This window comes from Pristis pectinata, chromosome 21, assembly GCF_009764475.1.
Source record: "Pristis pectinata isolate sPriPec2 chromosome 21, sPriPec2.1.pri, whole genome shotgun sequence".
Classification (NCBI taxonomy): Eukaryota; Metazoa; Chordata; class Chondrichthyes; order Rhinopristiformes; family Pristidae; genus Pristis; species Pristis pectinata.
The window spans coordinates 18,718,325-18,746,223 of record NC_067425.1 but is presented as its reverse complement, the minus strand read 5'-3'; the positions used below and the strand labels follow the sequence as shown (position 1 = coordinate 18,746,223).

The window sequence follows — 27,899 nt, the reverse complement described above, 5'->3', positions numbered from 1 at the left end:
ATATTTATAGATGACTTAGATGAGGGGGTGCAGGGCTGGGTTAGTAAGTTCGCAGACGACACTAAGATAGGCGGTGTTGTGGATAGTGTGGAGGGCTGTCAGAGCTTACAGAGGGATATTGATAGGATGCAGAGCTGGGCTGACAAGTGGCAGATGGAGTTCAATCCGGAGAAGTGTGAGGTGGTACATTTTGGAAGGACAAACTCCAGGGCAGAGTACTGGGTGAATGGCAAGGTACTTGGCAGTGTGGAGGAGCAGAGGGATCTGGGGGTTCATATTCACAGTTCATTGAAAGTTGCCTCACAGGTGGAAAGAGCAGTTAAGAAGGCCAATGGGATGTTGGCTTTCATAAGTCGCGGGATTGAGTTTAAGAGCCGCGAGGTGATGATGCAGCTTTACAAAACTCTAGTTAGGCCACACTTAGAGTACTGTATTCAGTTCTGGTCGCCTCATTATAGGAAGGATGTGGAGGCATTGGAGAGGGTGCAGAGGAGATTTACCAGGATGCTGCCTGGATTGGAGAGTATTGAATATGAGGAGAGGCTTAAGGTGCTAGGGCTTTATTCACTGGAAAGGAGGAGGATGAGAGGAGACATGATAGAGGTATATAAAATATTGAGAGGAATAGATAGAGTAGACAGTCAGCGCCTCCTTCCCAGGGCACCAATGCTCAAGACGAGAGGTCATGGCTTTAAGGTTATGGGTGGGAGGTTCAGGGGAGATGTCAGAGGGAGGTTCTTCACCCAGAGAGTGGTTGGTGCATGGAATGCACTGCCTGGGGTGGTGGTGGAGGCAGATACATTGAACAGGTTCAAGAGCTTGTTGGATAGGCATATGGAGGAATGTGAGATGGAGGGATATGTGGGAGGAAGGGGTTAGGTAGTGTGAGGGTGGTCTGATGGACGGCACAACATGGTGGGCCGAAGGGCCTGTTTTGTGCTATATGGTTCTATGGTTCTATGTTGCGTGTTGCTCATATGGCTCCATGGAACCATTGAGCCAGGAAGTAAGGTTTTGCCTGTCAGAAGGAAAGAGGGTTCAAAGTTGCACTGTAAAACTTGAGAATGAAGTAAGATGTTCAAAATGAGCTCTGAAAAGATTTGAGAGGGTAAATACAAAGATTACTGAGTTGAAAACATGGCCAAAAAATTAAGTTTGTTATTTAGAGGCATAAAATTAACAGCTGTTTTTTCTGCTCTTGAGATTATTAGGACAATGAAGACTCCAATTTTAATGCAACAAATGGCTGCTATATTTGATGTAACCATGATATTTAAGGAGGAGTAAAACAGTCATAAGAATTTAAAGGAATTAAGAGGTGATGGAAGATGGAAAAACTATTGTAAGTTCATTGGTGGACGAATTAAAAGGAAAGTTGAGGAAAAACAATTTTAATTGAGGATTAACGGGTCTGGAGCTCTCCAACTGTCAGGATGGTAGAGTCAGAAACTCTTGCTGCATGTAAACTGTATCTGATTGAGCACTTGAAGACCTATTGCCTGCAAAGCCATGGACTGAGAGCTGGTATGTATGGATTAACCTAGCTCTATTTCTGCCAGGAATGATGGGCTGAATGGCCTCTTGCTGTGCCATTAAAGTCTTTTGAGTCTATGGAGCTGAAGTAACCAGCATGAGGAAACAAATGATAAGCATCTCAGTGAAATATTTTATGATTTCAATTTAACTTATATCATTTGGATACATGTAATGAATTAAAGTTGAGTCTATTTCAGCATGAGAAATCAAATTACCATTTTTGGCAAAAAAGTAATTGATTGCATCTCAATCCATTGTATCTTAACTTATCAAGTAAGAAGACTCCAAAGGAAATGGGTGCAAGTTATTAGCACCAGTAAATGGCCCTTCATAATGGAAGGCTCTGTAGAAAATGGAAAATATTCTGCTCACACCTATTTTCTGGTTTTGGCAATAGAATTTTGTGCTCATCGCAGCAATAATTGTCAATAAGACAGCCTGTGAGAGAAAATGTCTAAAATATTTAGAAGCTCTCCATGCACAAAGAAGAGTGGAGATGTGTTCAAAGCCCATTCTTATCATTGGCTAACCAGGCTGCTAAAATAAAGCAGCAGTTGGGGATGATTAGGAAGCAGATGACAGATTGCAATGTTAATTCTTGATGGTAATGCAAAAGAGAATCATTAGCTTTCCATTAATCCTAGCATTTTATGTTGGAAATGAGAAATGCCAGAACCACAAGCCTCTATTTCCTCTGCTCCACAACTTTGCCGATTCCAGGATTCTTGAAGCCACTGACACAGAGCACCTGCTCTAAATTGCTTTAGCATTTGGTCCATAAAACTCTCGGCCATTGATTTAATTTTGAACAAAATTGCTTAATGTTAATATGTTAATGTAAATGATTCTTTTTTAAGTTTGAACTCCGATGGCATATTGTATTATTAACTTAGTATAAGATTCAAAGGGGGAAATTGATGGGTGGGTCTGAGCTTGTACTGGAAGAGCAGTTCACTGTTGGACTTAATGCAGGGTGCACATAAAATTCCCACGTCGTCGTGGCTGTAGCATTATGTGCATGATTTCCTCACTCACTTCTTAGAGTTGCTGCAGGAGAACCTGTTTCTCAATATTTATATACTGAAGCACATGACATTTAAGGATTGGCTGGAATCATGATTTGCTGGCACTTTATGTCACTTAATGCATTTGAACACAATGACATTCTGCATTTTAAAATTATTGAAAAAATAACCAGGGGAAGTTCATGCTTGCATTTCCCAGGTTTGGATGGTCATTTAGTGCAATTTACTGAAACAATCTCATACCGCTGTGATCCAGTAGGGAAATAAACCTCAAGCAAAACCATATCATACAGGATCGTGTGCTTGTGAAATCATGATGAAGATATTGTGTCCAAGGGAGAAAGTCAATCTGATACAAATCATCATTATGGTTGAAATAACAGCAAAATAAATAGCCATGTGGTTTCTGCAAAGGTTGCCTGTGAAAGTTTCAGTTTTGAACTAATGTTCATCTTGATAAGAATGAAGAATTGTCAGCAATGTTGTCATGTAAATTTTTACCATGCATTTTTTCCGTGCCTTCCTCTGCCATTCAATTAGAGGTTTGTTATATTCCTTTCATTTGGCGGGCAAGGAGTTTCAATGGTACATCAGTCACAGTAAAATGGCTTTAAATATGAAGAGAATAACAGAGAGGATGTCAGTCCTCATAGTTATTTCAGAGGAAATTTGACAGCAACTTCTGTCATCTGTATGTGTGCAGGTAAACCTGAAAATCCAGACCTTGCTGTCAGAGACACCTTGCCCCTCCATAGGGCATGATGTTGGTGCCCTCACTATAATTAAAATGAAGTTACTTGAGTTACTTACTTAGCAATACCCCACTAAAAATGCCAGTGGTTTCTGGAGCAAATGGACTTGTTATGGCATAATGCTATAATTTCCACCATATGCACTCTTCAGTCCAGAGGCATATCCCCCAATCTATTTTGCTTTGTCTTTGATTTAAGACCTGTTTAAATTTCCTGCTTGATGCTTCTTGCCTTATACTTTGGTGGATTCAGTGAGGATTGTTTCCTGTAAGTAGTTGAAGAGCCTTGCTGTTTTTTTTTACTGCTCACAGATGTCCCATGTGGAGTATAGTGGTTACCACGCTGGATGTTATGCTAGATTACACCCCGTCTCTGCTCAGAAACCTGCAAGAACTTTGTGGGCATCGGTCAGGGAGTTGAAAGATGAGAACTGTTCCTTCACCTCTGACCACAGAATTTGGGCCAATGTATTTTACACAGTAATTTCCTTGCAATCTCATATAAAATCCAATATTGTTATACATGTTCTTGGATTATTGGCAATAACATTTGTAATGTTAACTGGATTGTGCACCCTCAGAGATCACTATTGCTATATCCATCTGCTCATGGCAAATTTACATGAAAAGGAAAACGTTACGATCAGGAAAAATCAGTTTAATTGCTTCAATCTTGCAAATCTCAATCTTAATTTCCTTTCAGGCTAGACATAACCCAAGGCCCTGAATGACAACTTCTCTTTTGACTCCTCTCATTTTCAAGCTTCCAGCCCTGAATGTCGTCTTGGGTGGATGTAAAAGATCCCATGCCATTAGTTCAAAGAATTGCAGGAGAATTCTTCCCGGTACCCTGAGCCAATGTAAATCCCTCAACCTGCACCATTAAAGCAACTAAACAAGAGGCTGTCACATTGCTATTTGTGGGAACTTGCTGTGTACAATTCCCACACTGCAGCAGTGCGTAGAACTCAGACTTCTCATCTGCTGCAAAACACTTTGGTGTATCCTACGATAATGATATCAATTACAGAAATGCAAGTCTTTCATTTAATCCCTGGTACTGGAGTGACACAGGCCAGTGATGATAAAGCAAAATAGGTGGCTTGTATAGATAAGGGCCCAAGATTCAGGAAAATATTTAGTTACAGTGGTAGTACTTAACTTGTCTTTTTAGGGTCAATTCCTACAGATGCACAAAACACAAACGGCTTAAGGTACAGTCAGAAAAACTGGAAAACCAGAATGTGGCATGACTGAGTGAAGGTTCTGGGATGGTGGTTGTGCTAAACAGTAAGCCCACCGCGAGTGGCGATAGGTTTGGGAAGGAATGCACAGAAGATTGCAACCCAGTTCCCTCTTTGGGCTGTCAGCTTAGAAGGTACATTTCACATCCAAGAGAAAAAGGAAGGCAGCAAATTGAATGTGACAGAAAATAAATTGCTTGGTGCACATTAAATAACACAAGTGATTTATATTATTGCCAGACCACCTGTTTGTTAGCTTGGATTACCACATAAACTTTAAATGGAAAAATGAAAAACATAGATTGTACTACAGCCAGTTTTAACAATTCTCAACAATTAAGCATGCGCAGTATTAGGTCTACCAGTAACAAAAGGAAGGGAAGCCCTAAGGTGAAGAATTTCCCCTAATCCCCTAGCAATACCTTAATGCAAGTGTACTGTTTGAATACTAGTATGTGAGAAGTGATGGGTTCATATGGGAATTCCAGAAGACTTGAGTTCTCATTCCCACCGATTATCAACACCAGTAGAAATGGTTAGTTAAAATTCTGATCCCTGTTAAGCTTCTTACTCTTAATGTCATCTTTAATAAAAGATCTAAGAAAGCATTACATTTAAGGTAGTAACTTTCTCATCTCCTACAGGATATTCCAAAGCACTTTACATAATGTATATCAACAAATTACACAAGGTTCCTCAAACACACTCAAACAAGAGGGCTTTGTTTACCTAAAACATTACTTCTGTGGGTAATAATCATTGTGAAGCCCAAGGATAATTTTGATTTATGGAAATGGATTATTCCCTGCAGTTAATTTTATGTAACGGGGCAAAGTCACAACCTACTTTAGAACATCTCATTCATTCAGAATTATTTTTCTTCTGTACAGAGTAATTGTTTATCACCCCTATGTTTCTCAACAAAATGATGCAGCCATTGGGGAAGCAATTTCTCCAGTGTTCTCATTAATTATAAGTATGTACCATCCTCTATTACTGATGTGAAAAAAAAGGTTGACTTTATACACATATTTATCTTTTTTTTGCTAACATTGGTGGATCTTCTGTAATGCTTTTGATTGTCTGGAAATGTTTAACTGCAAGGATGGAAATGTGATTTATCTGTTTGAGCCCTTTAAAGCCCTTGTTTTAGTACTCCCTGTAGGGAAGTGGTCTAAATGAACCAATGTGTACATGTATTTCACTAGCATTAACACACATAATCCATGTAGATTAAACTAATTGATAGAAAATTGGTTTGGAGTTGTGAAAATTATCAGTATAATTTGACATCAGGAGCACTGACAGAAAATTCTCTCTTTTAATTCTTCAGTGGAAAGCAGTCTTATCCTTGAAGTTTTCATTGCTTGTTATTGCATTATTTTGTGCCCATAGCTGACCTCATACAGAGCCACCACTCCCTCTTCCTGGAATGTTCGAATGCATCCACATCCCCTAACACCCTACTGACGCAACTGCAACGAGACATTCGCAGAGGCAGTCAAACCAGCATTACCAGTGAGGTATCAGGCTCTTCGGAGAACTTTCTTGCAGCCAACATTGCTGGCAGTAAGTAAACTACTATTTTTGTTCTGCGTTGTCCTGGATTTCTATTTAAGTCACCCTGATAGATAAAGCTGCAAAGTGCTGATTATCAATTCAATAAACATCACCACTGTTGGTCACCTCAGCCCTGGTGGGTGCTGCTATGGTTGCTCAGTCATGTTTCCGGGGATGTGCCCATGAGGAAAGGAGCCCAGAAGGGCAAGATGCCGTGGATAAGTGGATGGTTCACGCTCAATACGGAGGCATCCCCTGGTTCACTTTCAGCTGGGCTTCAAATCTCCCCAGACATGTTTCACTTATGCAGTACTGAGTCTGGGCCCAAAAGCGAGATGTGGTGTGAATTTGGGAGAAACTTCAGGTGGATGTGAAAGATCCCAAGCTCGTACTTCAAGATGAGGTAGGTTGCACCAGTGCCTTGGTCATCTATGCTTCAAATATTCCTTTGCATGTGTTGCAGCTTGCTGTGCACAGAATGACTGCCATTTTCCAATGTAACATCAGTGACCACAGTTCAAAAGCACGCTAGTGTCATGGTTAGCGTAACGCTATTACAGTGCCAGTGACCCAGGTTCAATTCTGGCCGCTGTCTGTAAGGAATTTGTACATTCTCCCCGTGTCTGTGTGGGTTTCCTCCGGGTGCTCTGGTTTCCTCCCACATTCCAAAACACGTACGGGTTAGGAAGTTGTGGACATGCTATGTTGGTGCTAGAAGCGTGGCGACACTTGCGGGCTGCCCCCAGAACACTCTACGCAAAAGATGCATTTCACTGTGTATTTTGATATACATGTGACTAATAGAGGTAACTGGCTATGAAGGGCTCTGAGCCAATTTAAAGACAGAGTGGCACTATATCAAATGCAAGTCCCTTTCTGACTCAACAGTGTGGTTCAGGGTAGACTGATAGAACACTCTTTGATTCAATAAAATGGCTGTGCCCAAGTCTATCAGCCAAAGGTAAGCCCTGAATGATTTCCTGGGTCCATGTGTAGGAGGCCATGAATGGACTTCTATTGAGGTTGCAGATTGTTTGCAGAATTTGTAACGAGTATTGTTTCCTGCGTCTAACCCATCTTTTTTTTCTCAGAAACGTTTCCCCACAGTTATACTGCCGCTCCTGTACCTGTTAAGCATAGCATACCGGTATGACAAGCCACCCTGTAATTCATATCTATTCCCCCGAATTCCATTAAGATCAGCAGATACTGAAAAAAGATGAGATTGATTCCTATTCACTTGTTCTTCCAGCTGTTAAGAATAGCTCGGGCACATAATCAGAATGCCAAAGTAACAAAAGATATATATAGATCATTCTGATTGGTAAGAATGTAGTGAAATGTCTCTGCTCTGTAAAAGATAACAATCACATTGTCTGTCGTCATTGGAGCATTAGTCTCGACTGCAATTAAGATGCATAATACAACAATATTTCAGTACAAAGAACTCCCTTTTTAATATCTGGTTTGTCATTGTGAATTTGTATGAATACTGTAACAGAGGTATTTATCTACATTTGTGTTTATATATTTTCCTCAGAGCCATTATGAGTTGTAGGTAGCATAACAATGACATGGTGTAATAATGAGTGGCCAGGGAAAGATTATTTTATGCTTGCATTCATAAAACAGAAAGATGCAGAAATAAGAAACAGGAATGTTATTGAATGTTTTGCTCTCTCTTAGTATTGTCTTTGTATACACAATTTTCTGCTTGTTGATGGCATTGTTGTTAATTTATTTTTAATTAACATTGTAATTAATATTTTATAGATTGGTGGAAAATAATTCAATTTCAACGGTCAATAAGGTGCTCTAATTGGACTCTTCACAGTGTCTCTCTCTCTCCCTGTAGCAAGCAATTTTGTCAATGTATTTTTAGTTTTTAAATGGAGATGGATCTAGGTATTTGTTTGTGTTGTGACTCATTTATCGACAAGTTAATAACCTTAGGCTGAGTTAGCACCATAAATGTAATATGGTGGTTAATTCTGCTTGGATAAATAAAATATTAATCTTAGGATCAGAAAGCACATGTGGATAAGAAAGGCTATTTGCTCAGTTTATCTGATGTATCCAGAAAGTTCCTCCTTTCTCTAGCCATTCACTTGTTTTTAAATGATTCCGAGATATTTGCCATCGTCTCCAGAAGTTGATTATCAGGACTGCAACTTCCCAAATTTAGCTTTTTATAAGTTTGTCATCCAGATGTGTTCTGGTTATACCCTTATACACTTACTGTCTTAGAACCAAGCTAGTGACTGTAGAACCTTTCAGTAGCGATGAGGTCTACTTGAACTATGCCAGCACTTTGAGTAAACTATCCATTTATCTGCTTTTCACTATACTTCTCACAATTAGTCCTCTTTAAATACAAGTACAATTGCTGTTTAGAAGTTCCTTTGGAACTTGGTGTCACCACATCTTCGTGTGATGCATTCCAGTTCTTAACAACCCCTTGTTGTGAGGAAACTTCTCCTCAGTCCCCCTCTAATTCTTCGGTCGGCTTCTAAAAATCTATGTTCTCCAGTTATTGTCCCACTCACCCGAGGAAATAATTTCCATTTTTCCTTACTGCATAGAAAGAGGACATTTGGGCAATTGAGTCTTTGCCCCCTCACAGAGTAATCCCAATTCCCCACTAACTTTCCCTGTAACCTATTCTCCCTATGTTGCCATCAACACCCCCTAGATTCTACCACCTACCTGCACTAGAGACAACATACAGTGGCCAATTAACCTACCAACCCTTCTATTTAAATTTAATTTCCTTCTATTTGCCTATCAGAACCTCTGGTAACTTTGAATATGATTACTAGGTCGACCCATCCTCCACAAGCACAAAAGAAGTAGAAGTGGGAATAGGCCATTTGGCCCTGAAGCCTGGTCCACTATTTATCAGGATCACAGCTGATCTACTACATAATTTCCCTGCATTTTCCAAATATCACTGAATTCCCAAACTCCCCAGATATCCAGCAATCTGTTTTGAATGAACTGAATGACTTTGAGCTTCCTCCGCCCTCTGGATGGGAACTCCAAAGACTCTCCACCTCCTCTGGGAAGAAATTTCTCCTCATCTCAGTCCTAAATTGCCTACCCCTTATTCTGAGTCTGTGACTCCTTGAATCCTAGGGGGATCATTCTCCCTACATCCAGCCTATTGAGCCCTGTAAGAATTTTGTGGGTTCTAATATGATCTTTCTTTCTTCTCAACTTAATGGAACAGAGGTGCAGTTTACCCCCTCTTGCCTCATTTATACGTAAGGAGACCAAAACTCTATATATTACACCTGGACTTATATAATTGCAGTAAGACATCTTTACTCCTGCACTCAAATCCTCTATAATAAAGGCCAACATACTATTTGCTTTCTTTATCACTTGCTGTACCTGCATATTGGTTTTCAGTGATTTGTGTACGAGGACACCTGGGTTCCTTTGAACATAAGCATTGCCTAACCTCTCATCATTTGTTTTTCTCTTTTGTGCATCAAAGGGGATAACTTCAGATTTTTCCACATTATATTCTGTCCCTGGCATGGAGAAAAAAATATAGCTTCTCCACACCTCCTTTCACCCTGGGAAGCTTCTTCTGTGCTTTAAAGTTGTATCCTTACAAGGCCTGATGTCTCAATTACTCCTGTGGTTCCTCATAATACTGTCCTCTGACATAAGTTTTCAGTTTTGTGGTTTAATGGGCAGCTTCTGGGGCCTTCCCTTTAGTTTGGAAGAATAAGGGGTGATCTCACTGAAACTTACAAAATTCTTGAAGAACTTGATGGGCTGGATGCAGGGAGGATATTTTCCCTGGCTGAGGAATCTAGAACCAGTGGTCATCGTCTCTGAATAACGCCATTTAAGGCTGAGCTGAGGAGAAATTTCTTCATGTAGACGGTGATGAATATGTAGGATTGTCTGTCCCTGAGAGCAGTGGAGGTTCAGGTGACAAGGATACAATAATCAAGATAAGGCCTGAACAAAGGGGTATCGTTTTTGAGGAAGGTTTCACAACCTTCCGATCATTTTTGCCTCTGACGTGAACTCTTTCCATAATGTGGCCAATTGCACCCACCTCAACTTCTCTGCTGCTGAAACCCCTGGGCATGTCCTTGTTATCTCTTGTCTGCCAACCTGCCAGTGGACGGCCTCCCATTTTCCACTCTGCATAAACTTGTGCTTGTCAAAATTCCCATTTGGTATCCTAACTTGTATCATGAATTATTCATTCCTTCACACCCCCACCCCCCTGCACCCAACCCCAGCTTGTTATTCTGCATTAGTACCCAGGAGACACAAGAAGCTGCAGATGTGGGAATCTGGAGCAACACATAAAGTGCTGGAGGAACTCAGCGGGTCAGGCAGCATCTGTGGAGGGAAATGGACAGTTGATGTTTTGGGTCGAAACCCTTCATTTGGACACAGTCTCGACCTGAAACATCAAATATCCATTTCTCTCCATAGATGTGGCCTGACCTGCTGATTTCCTCCAGTGTTTTGTGTGTTGCAATAGTACCCAAACTGAAAATGCTTGAATCTATGTCTCCATTTTTATTTTGTTTAATTACTTGTGTGATGTGAATGTTGCTAACAAGTGCAGCGTTTATTGTTCTAATTATCCCCTGAACTGTGCGGCTTCTTCAGAGGGTCAATTAAGAGTCAACCACATTGCTAAGACCGGAGTCACGTATGAGCTGGACTAACCAAGATTGGAAACACAAGAGATTCTGCAGATGCTGGAATCTGCCTTAATAGAGATGTGCGTTTCTTCAACGGACTGATAATTGCATGGTCACCATTCCTGATACTTATATTCCAAATCTAATTACTTGAATTAAAATTCCCTGCTGCTGTGGTGAGTTGTAAGCTCATCTCTCTGGATAAATAATCCAGATCACTGGATATTGGGAATACTTCAGAGAAGTCCAAGAGTCCGTATTCAATCCATGACAAGTTTGTGTACCGTGGCCAAGTTCCTTTATTGGCTGCTGTACCTTCGGTTTCAGTGAGGAAAAATTCTCTGGTGTCACTTTGGCTCTGAGATGACCCCTGCTGAGAAAACAAATTGATATCATAGTGGTTTTGTAATTGGACTGGTAGTCCGGTCACCTGGATTAATGATTCAGGGAATCATGAGTTCAAATCCCACTATGGCGGCTGGTGAAGTTACATTCAGTTAATGAAACTAAAAATTGCAATAAAATAGTGATTGTGCGATTATTTGGTTGTTGTAAACAAAATACCCACCTGATTCATCAAAGTCCTTTGATGAAGGAAATCTGGTTTTCCTGCCCAGTGTGGTCTATATAGATCCACAGCTTGGTGGATGCCTTTTAACAGCCCTTTGAATTGATTCAGTAAGTCACCCAGTTCCGAGGTAATTAGGGTTGGGCAAGATTCTTGTTAACATCTGTTAGCACCATGACCTCTCAGGACACAGTATTATCTGTATATCATGTTAGATTAACCTCAGGAAATATCATTATATATTTAAGTTTTGGCATCAATTCAATTATTAATAATAATGATTATTATTATCTGGAATATTATCATCTGCACCAAGTCTGAACTCATTTAAAAGAAACCTTTGCACAGATGTTTACCTGTCGATGTCAGGTCAGTTAAAACCATGCTTTGAACTTTGCAATGTCCAATGATTAAAATAAAGTGTCTAGGACACATGTTGCGAGGATGGAATTGGATACACAGTATTGTCTTTCAGTCAAATAGCCTACTAGCACGCACCTCTGGGATTTGCATGTGAGTAATGATAATTTGGTGAGATGGTGGAAATCAGGAGGTGAGACAGAAAACCTACAGAGTAAATAGATTGGGAGGAGAGAGATTATTAAAAAAATTGCAGGAATATTTTTAGCCCAACTTCTCTGATGGCAAACTAGATTGATCAAATATCCGGAAAGTAAAATCAGCTAGAATATATTCAGATGAACAATTCTGTCCAACCTATTTCCGGTTGAGTACATTGGGCCAAAATGCTACAATTTTTAAAAAAATCTCTATTCACAGTAACTATTATGAAACAATATTGATAGCCAGGTGATTTTGAAGCCATACTGTCATTCATATGGCTCTGAAGAAAGGTTTATAAACAATTCAAAGCTACATGCTTAAAATTTATAACATAGCAGCATTGTAATCAATCTCAATTGTATCTCCTCATAACCACTTTTGGGTAAAATTAAAAAAAAGGTGCAGATTGCTCAAACAAAAATAAGAAATTGATATGTTGAACCTGTTTGTGTTATGATTGACTAACAGTGGTGGCCTTTATCTACTCAGTTTGGCTGATCTAAAAATTGACAGAGACAATCTTCAGCCTTATCTCTGTATCAAGCATTCAGCCAGGATGTCGGCAATATGATATCATCAATTATTTAGTGTCCTTATAAGCTCTAACTATCTGGCAATTATTTTTAGCAAAACTAAATTTGTTAACATCTGTTAGGACCATGACCTTGAAGGATGTGATTATAGCATGTCTGAGTAACCTTGGGAGATATCACTATGTTTATTCTTTTTGTACCGATTCAATTATTAAACATAATCATTCTTAAGTATACCTGTTGCAAATCTGAGCTCATTTTGAAACAAAATCCTCTTTGCATGTTAGTTTTAAAATTGTGCTCAGAATCAGCCACCTTTTATATTTTGATTTTAAAATGAGTTTTCTCTTCAATCCGTTATTTGATCAAGAAGAACAAATGCACTCTGGCACTTCAGGTTATTAGCACAGTGAACTGGTCTCAGACTTCCAGCAAAAGGGTGGGAAAGAATGAACCATTCAGTTACTTGCCTTTAACCAGTGTACAGAAACAAGTTTCTCAATAGTGCCAGACTAATGACAAAAGAGAATAAGTTTTCTGTCCCATGTTGCCAGTTTAAACAATGAAAATCCAGGGGAAGGGTGAGATTATGGGCAGGAATCCAGTTCCAATGGAATTCTATTTGTTTGGTGACTTGGCATAACAGGATTGGAAATATCACTTCAAAAAGCAGAGTTATTAATTTGAAGGCAGGATGAATCTCAAACTGCAGCCCAGAATTCTGCTTTAGGTGAAAATTAGATGCATAGACCTGGATACTGAGCATGTTGGGTTCAGGGAAAATACAAGCTCGTGTATCCAAGAGCTGTTGAGAGAAGGCTGATCAGTGATCCTTATTAATAAACACACAATAACAAAATGCAGTGTTCTTGAGACTGATGGCACATACTTGCATATTTATTGTTATTTATATACTTAATATTTATCCTTCTTTAGGTACTCACTATAGGGAGACTTATTCTATTTTCATAATGCCTGGTGTTTCCAGATGGTCTGATGAAGCTTCTATTTACACACTTCAAATTTTATCTCACACCAGCCCACATTTCACTGCTGGGTTTTGCATTGGGCTAAATTATGACAATCCATTTTATCAATAATATAATGGCACCATTTAGCAAATCCAGCGATTCTGTTTTTCTTGCTGGCTGTTGGAGATATTGAGCATGAAAAATGCACAGTAACATTGTGGTAAACGTATTTCAGCTATTCCTTAATTTTTTTCCCTTCCTTTCTGTTATTATTGGTTCTATGTGGCAATTGTTTCTAATTTTTTCTTGCCAATTTCAGCAGAGATTTCCCAACATTGATTTCCCTTTCTGAAATGATGGGATCAGGAGATGTGGATTTCACGCAGGAGAGGTTTCTAGGAACTGCTCTCAGCCAAATCCATAAACCTGCATCCAGCAGCAAAAGACCATTACCCCTCCTCCTGTGGATGTCACCTACAAACACACAAGGACTTGTGAATGCTTATCTCACGTTTTTTCGTTTTGCAGTTGGTACAGCCTAGCCACAATCTGATGCACAGAAGCCTGCCAATAATGGAATGGGATTATTGCTTACTGTGTTTTTAATGAAGCTAATGCAAAAAAAATGTTTATTTATAAAGGACCTATTCATGACTCAAAGGGCTTCACAGCCACTGAAGTACTTTTAAAATGGAGATGTTGTTCCAATGCAGAAAGCACAGTGAAATGAAAATCAAAATGAAACAGAACAGAAAATGATAAAGCTACTCAAGGTCAGGCAGCATCTGCAGAAAGTAACAGAGTTAACATTTCAGGTTGAATATCCTTCATCAGAACTGATTCTGACAAAGAAACCTTAACTGTTTCTCTTTCCATAGATGTGGTCTGATAAAGCACAGTGGCCACTTTGTTGATAGCAAACTCCCACAAGGACAGTATCTTCACAACCGGATAATTTGTGATAGTGACGTTGGTTGAGCAATAAATATTGATGAAGGAACAGGCAATAACTCTTCTACTCTTCTTCAAACTTGTGTATGGGCTCTTGTACATATACCTGAGAGAGCAGATGAGGCCTGGGTTTAACATCCCGTTCAAATGATGTCACTTTTGATAGTGCAGTGCTCCCTCAGTAGTTCACTGCACTGACAACTTGGATTTTTGAACTCAGGTCTCTTCAGTTGGCTTAACCTGCAGGCTTCCGTCTCGGGCATCATGTCTGAGACCTTTAATCAATTAATTGTTTTTACAATAGGACTGAGTTTAGGGCAACATGATATTGTGTATGTTCATTAAAAGAAATAAAATATTTGCTTGTTTTCTGCAGTTACTGCAAAGTGGTGGGGAACAAAACGGATAGACTATGCACTGTATTGTCCTGATGCATTGACAGCTTTTCCAACTGTGGCACTACCACACCTCTTCCATGCCAGCTACTGGGAATCAACTGACGTCTTGGCATTTGTTCTACGGCAGGTAACTCTATGTTTAGTTTTAAGAATTGTTCTGAGTGGAGTCACTTTGAAACAGTTATGTTAGGTACATAATGTTATAGAGTGAAGCTGCTAAGACAAGGCTCCTGATGGAACTGGACTAATGTGATAAAGAGGTGACCTGGTAGACTTTTTAAAGACTGTGAAATGGTTTAATGGGGCAAATGTAGAGAAGATATTTCCACTTGCAAGGTCAGAACTACACATCATTAAGCATAAAATAAGCCGAGAGAAAAGAAACAGGAGCAGGAGTATGCATTTGGCCTTTTAAGCCTGCTCCCCAATAATTCAATATTATTGTGGCTGATCATCCAAATTCAGTACGCTGTGCCAACTTTCTCCCCATATCTCCACCCGCTCCTTCCCCACCTCTCCCCCCCCCCCCCCCATCGGCCCTAAAAACATCCAATTCCTCCTTAATATGTTTAATGATTGGGCTTTGGCTCCTTTATGTGAAAGAGAATTCCACAGGCTCACCACTCACTGGGAGAAGAATTATCCTCATCCCAGTCTTAAATGACTTCTCCCCTATCCCTAAACTGTGATACCTGGTCCTGGATTCCCCACTATCAGGAACATCCTTTCTGTCCTAATCCATCCAGTCTGATAAACTCTGGTGAATATAAACCTAACTGACCCAATCTCTCTTCATACATCAGACCTGCCATCTCTGGAGCGAGTCTGGTGAATCTTCCCTGAACTCCCTCTGTATCAAGAACATCGGTAAATCACTACTTATTGAATCCAGCAGAAAATTTGGGAACAATTTCAAATCTGGGACTCTATTGTAAAGATAGCTGAGCTGGGTAACACTGATGTATTTAGAGGGCAACAAGAAAAACGTGTGAAGGAGAAAAAGGATGATGTTGGGGGAAGAAGGTGAGAGTCAGCTTGCATGGACCATAAACAAGTGCCTGAACTTGTGGTCTACGTTTAGGCATTGGTATGTATGAAATGAATGTGTTCAGACCTGGAAACAATTACAGCCTTTATCTGTGTGACACCTGTATTTGAAGTCCATTCAAAGAGGGGAGTACCAAGCCAGGACATGAGATCTGTCACCTTCAGGTCTCTGGGTCAAAGCCTTTTTCCTGTAGTCCAGAAGAAAATCCCTGATGGGCTGCTACGTCAACGAGTTAATGGGTTGCAAGGTGGAATTCAGGAACACCTTGGAGGCTAAATCCATTGGCAGAGCACAGATGTACTTAGCTGAGGGATTGGAAACATTTTTATCTAGCCCCTCAGCTTCACGCCAGCCAAGGTTGGTGTATCCAGCTCCATTCATTTGAATGGGGTCACTGACTTGGATGAAATAGGAAAATTTTTAAAATTTTAATTAGCGCTAAAGTTTCAAGTTAATTTACATCTGTTAAAAGTGATCATCAGAGATGCATAGAAACAGTTGGAAAGACCTTTGACAGAAGCTGCTAAAAGGCTGTCAGTATTCCATGGGCCTTGACTGAAGATCTAAAACTGTTCATCACTAAAGACCCCATTAAATTGGGCTAAACTGCTTAGAAGAGAACAAAACTGCTGGACAGGAAGCACCTAGTATCAGGTAACTGGACCACGTGCCTTATCATAATCTTGCGGCCCGGTGGGTTATGTTAAAATTGCTCCTATTGTGAATTTCAGATGCTTCCCATCACTCCTCCACCTGCAGCCCACCAGCTGTATATAAAACACCTTCCTGTAATTGTCCCTGGAGTCCAGCATACAAATCCACCAGATGACTGTACAAGAGCCAGGTAGAATCACCTGGCAGTAAACTTGTATCCAGATGGCAAATGTTAGATTGAGATGTCCTCAAACTTGATGAAGCATTTTCTCCACTGCTCTCTGTAAGTCAGGGTTTATACATGAAGCTCTGTCATTTCCAAGTGGTTTTTGTTTTACAATGGTACAGGAATATTGTGATTGTAACACTGGCAAAATCGAACATTGTAATTGAATTAAGAGGAATGTTTTATTTTTTGTGTTTGCTCAGCATATGATTAAAGTGCTAATATTGTCATATTAAATGCTAATAACATGAATGAATGTTCCAGCAGTTCAATATTAAAAGTTCACCAAAAGAGCCTTGTTGTAACATTTTGTTTCACAAATTCAATGAATTTTAAAATAAAGATGCTACTATTTAATGAACATAATGTATAACATTTGAGGGTATAAGATTTATTCTGTTTTTGCATCCTGTTGTACTTTTCATACTTCTGCTTTCTTCCTCAGATGACTTGGAGCAGCCTGCAAAGGAAAATGATTGGCAGTTCCAACATTTTCTGCAATCTGATTATCTGCAGAAATTATGTGCTTGCCAAATCCCATTGGGTTGTTAATCTCCTTTGATTGGCTGTCCCTCTCATCTTCTCATCTGATGCCATTAGGATTGTTCCTGTCATTGAACAGCTCCATCTGATTGCCTGTGAGGCTCCTGAATCTTTTGCACGTCTGGCCAATGCAGTCAGGCCTCGGCACTCAGCCCACCTCAGCCCAGCCTGTCACCCTCCCTATGTTTATTGCATTTTACAGAGAACCCAGGAGCTGGGCTTGTGTTGAATCAGAGCTTTGCATTGCAAAACTCACCTCCAACTCGTGTTGCACCAGCCCTGAGCTTCAGTCTTAGCCTAGATCTATTTCTGCAGCTATCTCCTCCAGGTTCAGAAATCCTACTGCACATGAGTCAGTGGTCCTGATGGACACAGTGGTCTGCCATCAATGACCATTTCAGCTGCTGGATCTCTGCTGTACACTTCCCAAGGCATGAAGTAGGCCACAAGAGACCAGACAGTGCACGTTTTCAGACTCTGCCATAGGGCCACTGGGACAGTGCTGAGGCTGGATGGAGGGGTTGGTGGGAGGAGAGTGTAGGGTTGGGGAGGGGGGGTGGGTGTAAAGGATCAGAGCCCTGCATACTGGAAGTGGAAAGAGAATGTATGAGACTGGCATGCTAGTTTGTGGGGGTGGAGTGGGGGAGGGGGAGGGGAAAGAAGTTGGGGCCAGCGTTTTCAGTGTAGGGGTCATGATGCTGGAGGTGGACAATCAGGATTCTGGGATAGACGTCAGGAGAGGATCATTGCAGTAGGAGGAGGGTGGGGCCGCAATGAAGGTAAATAATTCACTCACCTTGCAGGTATCCTAGGCCGACACTGTACTGGTAAGACCGTGGTTTTACTGGGACGGCCAAACAACAGGCTCCTCCAGGACACTGTGGTCCAAGTTCATGGAGCATTCTGTGCCACGAAAATCAGACACAGGAATCACGCCTGGGTGCGATCTACCTGTGAGGCAACTTTCAGTGATCTGTGGATATGAACCCCCAGATCCCTCTGCTCCTCCACACTCCCTAGAATCCTGCCATTAACCTTGTACTCCGCCTTGGAGTTAGTCTTTCCAAAGTGTACCACCTCACACTTCTGTGTATTGAACTCCATCTGCCACTTCACAGCTCAGCTCTGCATCCTATCAATATCCCTCTACAAGCTTCGACAGCCCTCCACACTGTCCACAACACCACCGATCTCTGTGTCATCTGCAAACTTGCTAACCGACCCTTCCACCCCCTCATCTAAGTCATTAATAAATATCACGAAAAGTAGAGGTCCCAGAACCGATCCCTGTGGGACACCACTAGTCACAGCCCTCCAATCTGAATGCACTCCCTCCACCACAACCCTCCTGTTCCTAATTCATGTCCAACAGCCTGATAAATCTGGAGTAGTGGAGGGAATGCGACACCGTCTTGGGAACGATGGGATAATGGAGGGATTGTCCCTACCTCGGTTTTTATTATAACCAACGGATATCTCTTTTGATCTGGGAACCCCATATATGAATGTTCACGAAAGTCTGCATTGTGAACAGGATTTATAAAGGGTAGGCAGTCCACAACACAGTTCAATGCCATATTTTGTGATATAAACAATGAATGATTTATACATTTTTGAATAAAATGGTTTGTGGTCACAGTTTTTACTCAGTCCCATGCTTATCCTCAAGACATTTTAGTATAGACTAATAAAATTTGTTTGGAATACTAAATGCGAATTAATCCCTACTAGTTAATAACTATTTTCAGTGAAATAAATGGTGTCTATTCTTTCTTTATCAGAGCAACTTTTGTATGCAGAGAAAAATTGTATTGTAATAGATACTGTTTGGTTTATCAGTGAGACTGTTGTAACTAATGTGTGTTGTATTAGAGGTTGTGCTGTGTCCCAGTGTGTGATACCGAGGCTCTTGTATTTATAGCTGAAGTATTTCCAATTACAGGTAATGAGGTATGAAAGTGTGAACATAAAGGAGAACGACAGCAAGGATCCTTCCGCACGCAGTGAGTCGAGTCCTCGGGAGAAATGGCTTCGCAGACGAACACACGTGAAACTTAGGGTTTGTGTCAATTGTGTTTGAATGTGTAAAGAGGTGACTGAGAAAATAACAAGCCATTGGCACAGATGCTACTTGTGACCCAAGTGTAGGTTTTTACATGATTACCACAGATTTTTAAAGAAACTGCGACACTGCCACTTTATGGTCAAAAGCAGAATTGTAGGGGTTGCTTCAGTTTATTTTAAAATGTCTTTGAGGTGCACCTTGAGTAAAATGCACTTTGTACACTGATGTCAACCCTAAGAATTAAAACAAATACTTGGTTTGAACAGTTGATGTGCTCCCTACACACGACCCACAAGCTTTGGAACAAACAGAAATTACGGCTCAAAGAGGGCTTGACAAAGATTGCTTGAAATTTAAGATAATTCTTTGCTTTTTCTACTTGTCACCTAAAAGAAAGGTAAAATATATTTATTAGATGCATTCATCCTCTGTGCATTTTATGATATTTTTAAATAAAAATGAAGAGTATTTGTTCTTCGGGAAGAGGAGTTGATACGGTCTAATGGAAAATCACTATTTTATCCAGATGCACAGGTTCTGGGTTAATTTAAAAATTACACTGCTCCATCATTCTTTTAAATCATCACCAAAGAGTATCATGTTTAAAACTGTCTTTAAACTTTTCGAAAATATGAAATTATCCACTTGGCAGGAAATGTAAAAAGAAGCATATTATCTAAATGGTGAGGGAATGCAGTGCTGTGAGATACAGGGGGGTCTGGATGTCCTAATGCATGATTTGCACAAGGTTAGAATGTAGGGGGTACAGCAAGTAATTAGCAAAGCTAACCGAATGTTATCACTTCGGTCTAGAAGAATTTAATACAGAAGTAGGGTGGTTAGACTTCAGTTGTGTAGGTTATTGCTGAGGCCACATCTGGAGTACAGTCTCCATGTTAAACAGAGGATGTTAATACATTGCAAGGTTTACTAGACTGATACCTGGAATGGCCGGGTTGTCTTATGAGGAAAAGTTAGATTAGCAAGGCTTAAATCCACTGGAACTTAGAAGAATGAGCGGGGTCTTTGAAACATACAGGATCCCAAGGAGTCTTAATATGGTAGATGTGGAAAGGACAATTCCTTTAGTGGAAGCATCAAGAATGAAGGGGCACGGTTTTAAAAAAAAAGTGGTCCCCCATTTAAGACACAGATGAAGTGAGCATTTTCTTCTCTCTCATGGCCTTCTCTTCAAATGATGTTGGAAGCAAAGTCTCTGATTATTGTTAAGACAGGGGCAGGTAAATTCTTGACATGTGAAAGGGTGACCACATGCCTATGGGGATGTGAAATTGATATTGCAATGAAAACAGCCATGATCTTATTAAATGGCAGAGGAGGCTCTAGGGACGAAGTGGCCTATTTCTGCTCCTGATTCATTTTTTCATATATATTTGTGTTCTATTTATTCTGTTATGATTCATTAGAAAGTGTGTTTTAGATGAATTTTCAATTCATTTTTGTTTTGCCAATTCCAGGCCATATTATAATGCACACGGCATTCTAATATATCTGCCTGATAAGGCCTGGTGAAATAAAGCCATTAAGTATAAATTCACTTAAGCTGTCTAGTATACTTTGATATTTCATGAGCATTTTAGAGTCTCATTAATTTCACAAAAGATAGTGCTCCTCTTGCCACTTGTGACGTGATGGTTTAATGGGGAGCCTGCAAAGTGCATTCTCTGCTTTGTTTAATATATAAATATCAATGTGTCTTTAAGTTGATATACAAATTGCAAAAGTAATACTGCATTTAATGAAACACGCTCATTTGTCCAACCCAATGGCCCTAACTCAGTTTGCTATTAAATAATCCAGAAATAAGAGAATTTCTGGATACCTTGCTCCTTCCCTGAATGAGTAAAAAAATCCCTGGTCTAGTTTCCTCTAAATATGGAATAAATAAAAATTACATCTCCTTACCTAAACAGTTCAGCCCAATTTCATGGGTTCTTTATTGATGAACAATTTCAAATCTTCCTTTCCTTTCACAGATACTGAATCTCAAGGTAAAGTACAACAGATGCTGGAAACCTGAAATATAAAAAAAAGATGCTCAAAAGACACAGCAGGTCAGGCAGCATCTGTGCAAATAGAACCAGAGCTAATGTTTCAGATCAGTGATCTTTTCTCGGGTTGCTGATTTGAAATATGAAACCTAATCCTCTCTCCACCGATGGGTGCTGACCTGCTGAGAAGTTCTGGCTATTTTTTTTTGCTTTTATTTCAAACCTGTATCTTTTGGTTATTGTTGTAGAGGAATTGGAGGCCCTGGTGTCAGTGGCACATTACAAAGAGGGTTCAATGGTGGCTCCCTTGCCAGCGTCCCTGCTCCTGTTGTGAAGCCATTGATAAAGCTGCAGTATTAGGTTTGAAGTAGGCCCTTGCTGTAAAGTTGTCTGAGCGGCAATACCTTGGAGTGAAAAAATTGCAGTCAGATTTTCTGATTGTCTTGTACTGCTTAATTTCTTCCTACACTGAGTTCCTTGTGCTCAGCATGATCAGGCTTGAGTGGTGGAAAAGAGGTCATATCATCCCAATATCCTATCATCTGTGTCTTATCACATCTGTTTATGTCTGGGCAAGTGTAAAGCCAGCAGCTCAGCAGTGGAATAGCAGTGACACAGAATAGTCTGATCCAAGGGATAAGAAAGAGTTGAGAAAGATTGACACTGCAGTAAAGAGAATGTGAATTGGGACAAACTGCCCATTTTCTCGGACTGTTCCATTGCCTTTAAATTTTGTTTAAAAAAAAAAATTTGTTGGATGGTCCCAGTAGATGAATCTTGGTTGAACAATTCATGCCACATGGGAATCAAAGAAGCCCATTGTAATTACACAATTCAAAGTGTAGCTACTTCATTTATTAATTTGCTTTGCTCATTTCCTATCTGTTATGGTAGTTGTATCTTGAGAAATTCATGCTTTGAACATGTTTTGCTGAATTTTAAACACCATTGCTGAAATAAATGGAATGAAGGTCAAAACAATCAAATATTTCTCGTTCTGATGCAAGGTTTCTGAACTGAAACATGGACTCTGTTGGTCTTGCCAAATACTTGCTGAGTATTTCCAACATTTTCTGTTTTTATTTTAGATTTCCGGCATCTGCATTTATTTTTTTGATTTTCAGATACTAGTATTACTTCTGTCTAGTATCTAGCTCCCTACGTGTTAATATTTTTCTTTAGCTTACTGTGCGATGTGAGATGACCTCTTTTCCACCACTCCCACAGCTTATAACCCACCCAGTCTCCTGGGTAAGTGGGAGGAATGCAGAACTAACCTTCAAAACAATGGTTGCAATAGTTCTCGGAGGCCCCCAAAAGTTATTGACTAACTTCTTAATGTTATACTGTTCAGTTCTGCCTAGTTGTCGTCCACAGATGATGCACCCTTGTTATAGAGTCATATAGAGTCCAGGGATGTCGGGACTGTCTTATGCTGAGAGGTTGGAGAGACTGGGATTGTACACGCTGGAATTGAGAAGATTGAGAGGGGATCTGATTGAAACATACAGGATTATTAAGGGATTGGACAGGATAGAGACAGGAAATATGTTCCAGATGTTGGGGAAGTCCAGGACCAGGGGGCATGATTTAAGAATAAGGGCTAGGCCATTTAGGACAGAGGGGAGGAAAAACTTCTTCTCCCAGAGGGTTGTGAATTTGTGGAATGCACTGCCTCAGAGGGCAGCAGAGGCCAGTTCTCTGGGCACTTTCAAGAAGGAGCTAGATAGGTTTCTTATAGATAGGGGAATCAAGGGATATGGAGACAAGGCAGGAACAGGATATTGATTGTTGAGGATCAGCCATGATCTCAAAATGGCGGTGCAGACTCGAAGGGCCGAATAGTCTACTTCTGCTCCTATTGTCTATTGTCTATATACACTGAAGTGGGTCTTTCAGCCCACTAAATCAAGCACCCATTTTACTCTCCTTGCAATCCCCTCATCTGCCACCCAGATTCTCCCACTCACGTACACACGTGGAGCAATTTACAGGGGCCAATTAACCCACCAACCTGCATGTCTTTGGGATGTGGGAGGAATTAGGAGTACCTGGAAGAAACCCATGGGACCATAGGGAGAACATGCAAATTTCACACAAACAGCACTGGAGGCCAGGATTGAACACGGCTCGCTGGTGCTGTGAGACAACTGCTCCGTGAGCTGTGCCACTGTGCTGCTCTGCTGGTGCCTAGAGAACCATTGCATTCTACAGAATGCTTGGTCAATGACGTGCAAGGAGAGGCTAGGTATTTAAAAATTAATGTTTTTAAATTCTGTTTCTTTTCCAAGAACGTAACAGCCAATCACCGAGCCAATGATGTCATCGTGGCAGAAGGTGTCCCTCAGATGCTGGTGGGGAGATTTATGTATGGTCCTCTTGACATGGTCACCCTGACTGGAGAAAAGGTACAAAAGTTTTGATGGTACTGTGTTGAAAACTGTCTCTGACACTTGCTGTAGCCCTGAAAAATGTGAGAAATAAGTGAAAATGGGAGTGAATGTCAAGCAACTTCAATGCACTAGCACAATATGAATCACACCTGAGCACATTTAAACACCTTTACATGTGTTAAATTAAGAAGCAAATAAAACTTTTTTAAAAATGTAATGAGACACACTTAAAAGAGTATTTTTAAACCAATAGCCCATCTGAAAATCTTTTTAAATTGCCAAACTCTCAGCTGAGGCTTTGCAGCTGTTCGCTTCCATTGAAATCAAAGGGGATAATCTCGTGCACCGCCCCTCACAAGGCACACAGTTCTCCAGTAAATATGTAACCAAAGTGCAGTGCAGTTGCTCAAGTTGCCCCTCCCAGCGAACTTCATGAGGAGATCTGTGTCAAAGGGTTTGCTGGCTGCTTAACAGTGAATCACTATTTGTATTCTTTGAAATAGTGGGAGAGTCTTGAATGAGGGGACATAGTTATAAGATAAAGGAGTGGATATTCAAAACTAAGGTACATAGGAAATTTCTTGTTGCAGAGCGTGGTGAATGTCTGGAATTCTCTATCCCAGATGGTTGTGGAAGGTGTTCACAGAGGAAGTAGATCAATTTTTGAAAGCTTGGCGATTGAGAGCCATGTGGAGTAGGCACAGGAGAGTTGTTGGGGCCTAGGCAGATGAGCCTGATCATTTTGAATGGCAGGGCAGCTGTCAATAATGGTGGCTAATGATGGCAAAGACAGACAATGCATCATCATTAATCTGCACAATCTGGAGCAATTATTAAAGCTGAACCATTCAGAGGGTTTACTGCAGTGAGTAAAGATGGGTATTCTTATCTGCTCGGTGTGAAGGTGCCAGGAGGCTGCTTGACAGCTGATGCGAGAAATGGAAAATTAACAGATCAGCTCCTTTTGAGAAGTTACTTTGCACAGCAGCCCATGTTACCAATGTCCAAGCACAATCCATTTTATTCCCAAAGCACAGTACATGCCATCATTTTCTTGCTCATTATGTGGCATCTGTGAAATTACTAACATGCAGAGTCAGGTCATGTCAAGCATAATCACTGTAACAGTATTGTTTGCATAATCACTTTCAAAGCACAGCCCGTCTACTCACTCTCTAGGCACAGACATTTTACATATTGTCTGACCATGACTCGTGTAATCTGTCTGAGTACTGCCCATATACACACAGGGTATAACTTGTGTAATAATCACTTTTCAAGCACAGCCTGCATAATCACACTCCTAGCATAGCCTGTGGAATCACTTGCAGGGTATTGTCTGTATAATCACCGTTGGAGCATGGCCAATGTAATCGCACTCAGAGCATGGTCTGTATAAACACTTTCTGAGGAGGGTCCGTGCAATCGCTGTCCAAGCATGGCCTGTGTAATTGCTCCCTGGCCATGACCTGTGTAATCACTCTCCATTTCATGTTATACTCTTTAGACTGAGTTATTATTATGAATTATTTTGTAATTAATTGAAGCACCAGAGGCTTGCTCTTTCCTGTTTGTTTGTTAGTAAACTTATTTGCAAAAAATTCCCCTTTTAATTTTAGCAAGAATGTAATAGTGATGTCATAAAAGGCAAGGAAACAAAGTTGCCTAAGTAATTGATAACAGAAGATTGTGGAGAACGGTTTTCAGATGTAGGAAGGTGAAGAATGATGTTCTCCATGAGTGGATGTGGGGGTCATTGTCGTTTTTTTTTGAACTATATTAATGACCTAGATTTAAGAATCAAAGTCACAATTTCTAAATTTGTGGATAAAGCCAAAAATTGGTAATATCGTGAACTGTGAGGAGTATTGTGACAGATGTAGGACATGTAGATGTAACAGGATGTAGATAGGTTGGTGGATGGGCAGATGAAGTTTAATACAGACAAATATGAGATAATGCATTTTAGTAGGAAGAATGAGTGATATATCATAAATGAGCAAGATATAATACAGCACTAAAAGGAGGGCCAGAGCAGAGGAACCTGTGGATATGTGTGCATAAATCATTTAACATGGCCAGGAAGGTTGAGAAAGCAGTCAATAAGGCATACACAATTTTGGGCTTAAAAGAGTATCAAAGCAGGGAAATCATGCTGAACCACTGTAAAACACTAATATGGCCTCAGCAGGAGGACTGTGTTCAGTTCTAGTCAGCATGTTAGAGAAAGGACGTGTGGACTTCAGGGAGGGTACAGAAAATATTTGAGGATGGTTCCTCGGATGATGGAGGCTGGGACTGTTTTCTTTGGAGAAGAGAAGGCTGAGGGGAAGTTTGATCGGTGTATAAATTGATGAAGGGTCTGGGTAGAGAGGACGGTGGGAGTCTGTTCCCATAAATGGTGGAGTTGGGGACTAAAAGTCAGACCTTTACATAGCGTTGTCCGGAATTCATTGCCTGCAGATGTAGTGCAGAGAGGTTCCATTGCTATGGAGAGGGGGCTGGAGGGTAGAACTGGAGAGACAGAGACACAAGAGACTTCAGGTGCTGGAATGTAGAGCTAGAGAGTTGCTCTGGTAGAGAGCCACCATGGACACATGGGCTGAATGGCCTTGTGTGCTGCAACCATGATTCTATTCGATATTGGCCAATCTGTGCCTTCTCTCCTTTTGCCTGCCTTTCCTTTCTAACTCTTAATACCCTTACTTAATAAAAACCTATTGTTCTGAGCCTTGAAATTTTCAGTTGACCCAGCATCCTCAATCTTTGGGCTTTCTAATTTCTCAAACTAACCTTATGAAGACACAAGAAATTCTGCAGAAGCTGGAATCTGGAGCAATACTCAAAAAGTGCTGGTGGAACTCAGCAGGTACCTCAGCCTGAACCCTGTGAACATTTGCTTCCAGATTTCTCTCCTAAATCACAAAATCTCAAAGGTTAAAGCACAGAAGGAGGTCATTCACCCATTAGGTTCATGATGGCCCTATTTAAGAACAATCCAGCTGGTCCTAGTCCCTTGCCCGCTCCCCATAGTCCTGCAATTGTTTTCTTTTCAAGTACTTATAAGGCTCCTTTTGAATGCCGCAATTGAATCGTTTGGCAGAGTGTTCCAGACCCCAGTCATTCACTGCTGACCTCCTCTGGCATTTTTGGTTTCTTTCCCAGTCGCCTTCGTTCTATGACCTCTGCTTCTTGACCCTTGTGTCAATGGGAAAAGTTCTCCTTTTGTCTTAAACTTTCAGGATTTTCATTGTTTGGGGCAATTTGTCCATCATTCCTTTGAAGATCCTTATATCTCCTCTCTGATACCTTTATATCTCCTCTCTGGGCGGGAGCTGGCTAAACTTAACACAGGACTTGCTCACTTTTAAATACTAGTTACCTTGACATAAATTAACTACTAACCTTTTATTACTTTTTGTATCTTTACTCTGGTAAAGGCACATTTCCAAAATCTGCAGAGCCATGGAAAAGGATACAACAATTCAAACATAAAATGTGAAATGTCTCTCTAATTTCCTCATAATAATTTTTTGATACCCTTAGTGAAATCGTTCAGTCCTGGAGACGACTCCCATTATGTTTTCCATTACCATTTTTTTTACACGATTAAATCTGGGTGGCCGAGTGGTGCAGCAGTTAGTGTGCTACCTCTGCGCTCCAAGGACCCAGGTTCGATCATGACTTCGGGTGTGGTCTGTGTTGAGTTTACCTGTGAGTATGTTGGGTTTCCACCAGATTTCCTTGTTTCCTCCCACATTCCAAAGAAGTCCCTGTAGGTTAACTGGCTATCTTAAATTACACATTACTGCAGGTAAATTGTAAAAGAATAAAAGGGGTATTGATGGAGTATGAGAGAGAGTGAGTTGCAGGGTTAATGGGAAATAAGAAAATGGAACATGGGATTTCTCCACTGGGAGTCCAGCATGGAACCAAAGGGCTGAATGGCCTTGTGTTATAATAAATAAGAGATCCAATACAGGCCATCCCCAGGTAACGAATGGATTCCATTTTTACAGATGTCTATAGGTCATTTTTTTGTCCGTAAGCCAGAAAATACACAAAAATCACTGTAACTATACCTCCACAGTATTGTAATGAATGGCATCAAAAACACAAGAGTGATAAGGAAGAATAATTAATTAATAAAAATTGGGTGAGGGGGGGCGGTGGGGAGA

At 40.5% G+C, this 27,899-nt stretch overlaps 1 protein-coding gene across 9 annotated transcripts in view; it reads left to right on the top strand.

Moving 5' to 3' along the window:
• Positions 1 to 27,899, top strand: part of pitpnm3 (PITPNM family member 3) — a 422,801-nt gene that overhangs the window by 362,476 nt on the left and 32,426 nt on the right. For 8 of the 9 annotated variants that reach the window (XM_052035330.1, XM_052035325.1, XM_052035327.1 and 5 more), the window contains 4 exons: positions 5,952 to 6,125; positions 14,759 to 14,907; positions 19,194 to 19,310; positions 23,620 to 23,736. In XM_052035330.1, the coding sequence (XP_051891290.1) occupies positions 5,952 to 6,125; positions 14,759 to 14,907; positions 19,194 to 19,310; positions 23,620 to 23,736 (557 nt within the window). The remainder of the gene's footprint in view (positions 1 to 5,951; positions 6,126 to 14,758; positions 14,908 to 19,193; positions 19,311 to 23,619; positions 23,737 to 27,899) is intronic. The other variant, XM_052035331.1, reaches the window with a different exon arrangement.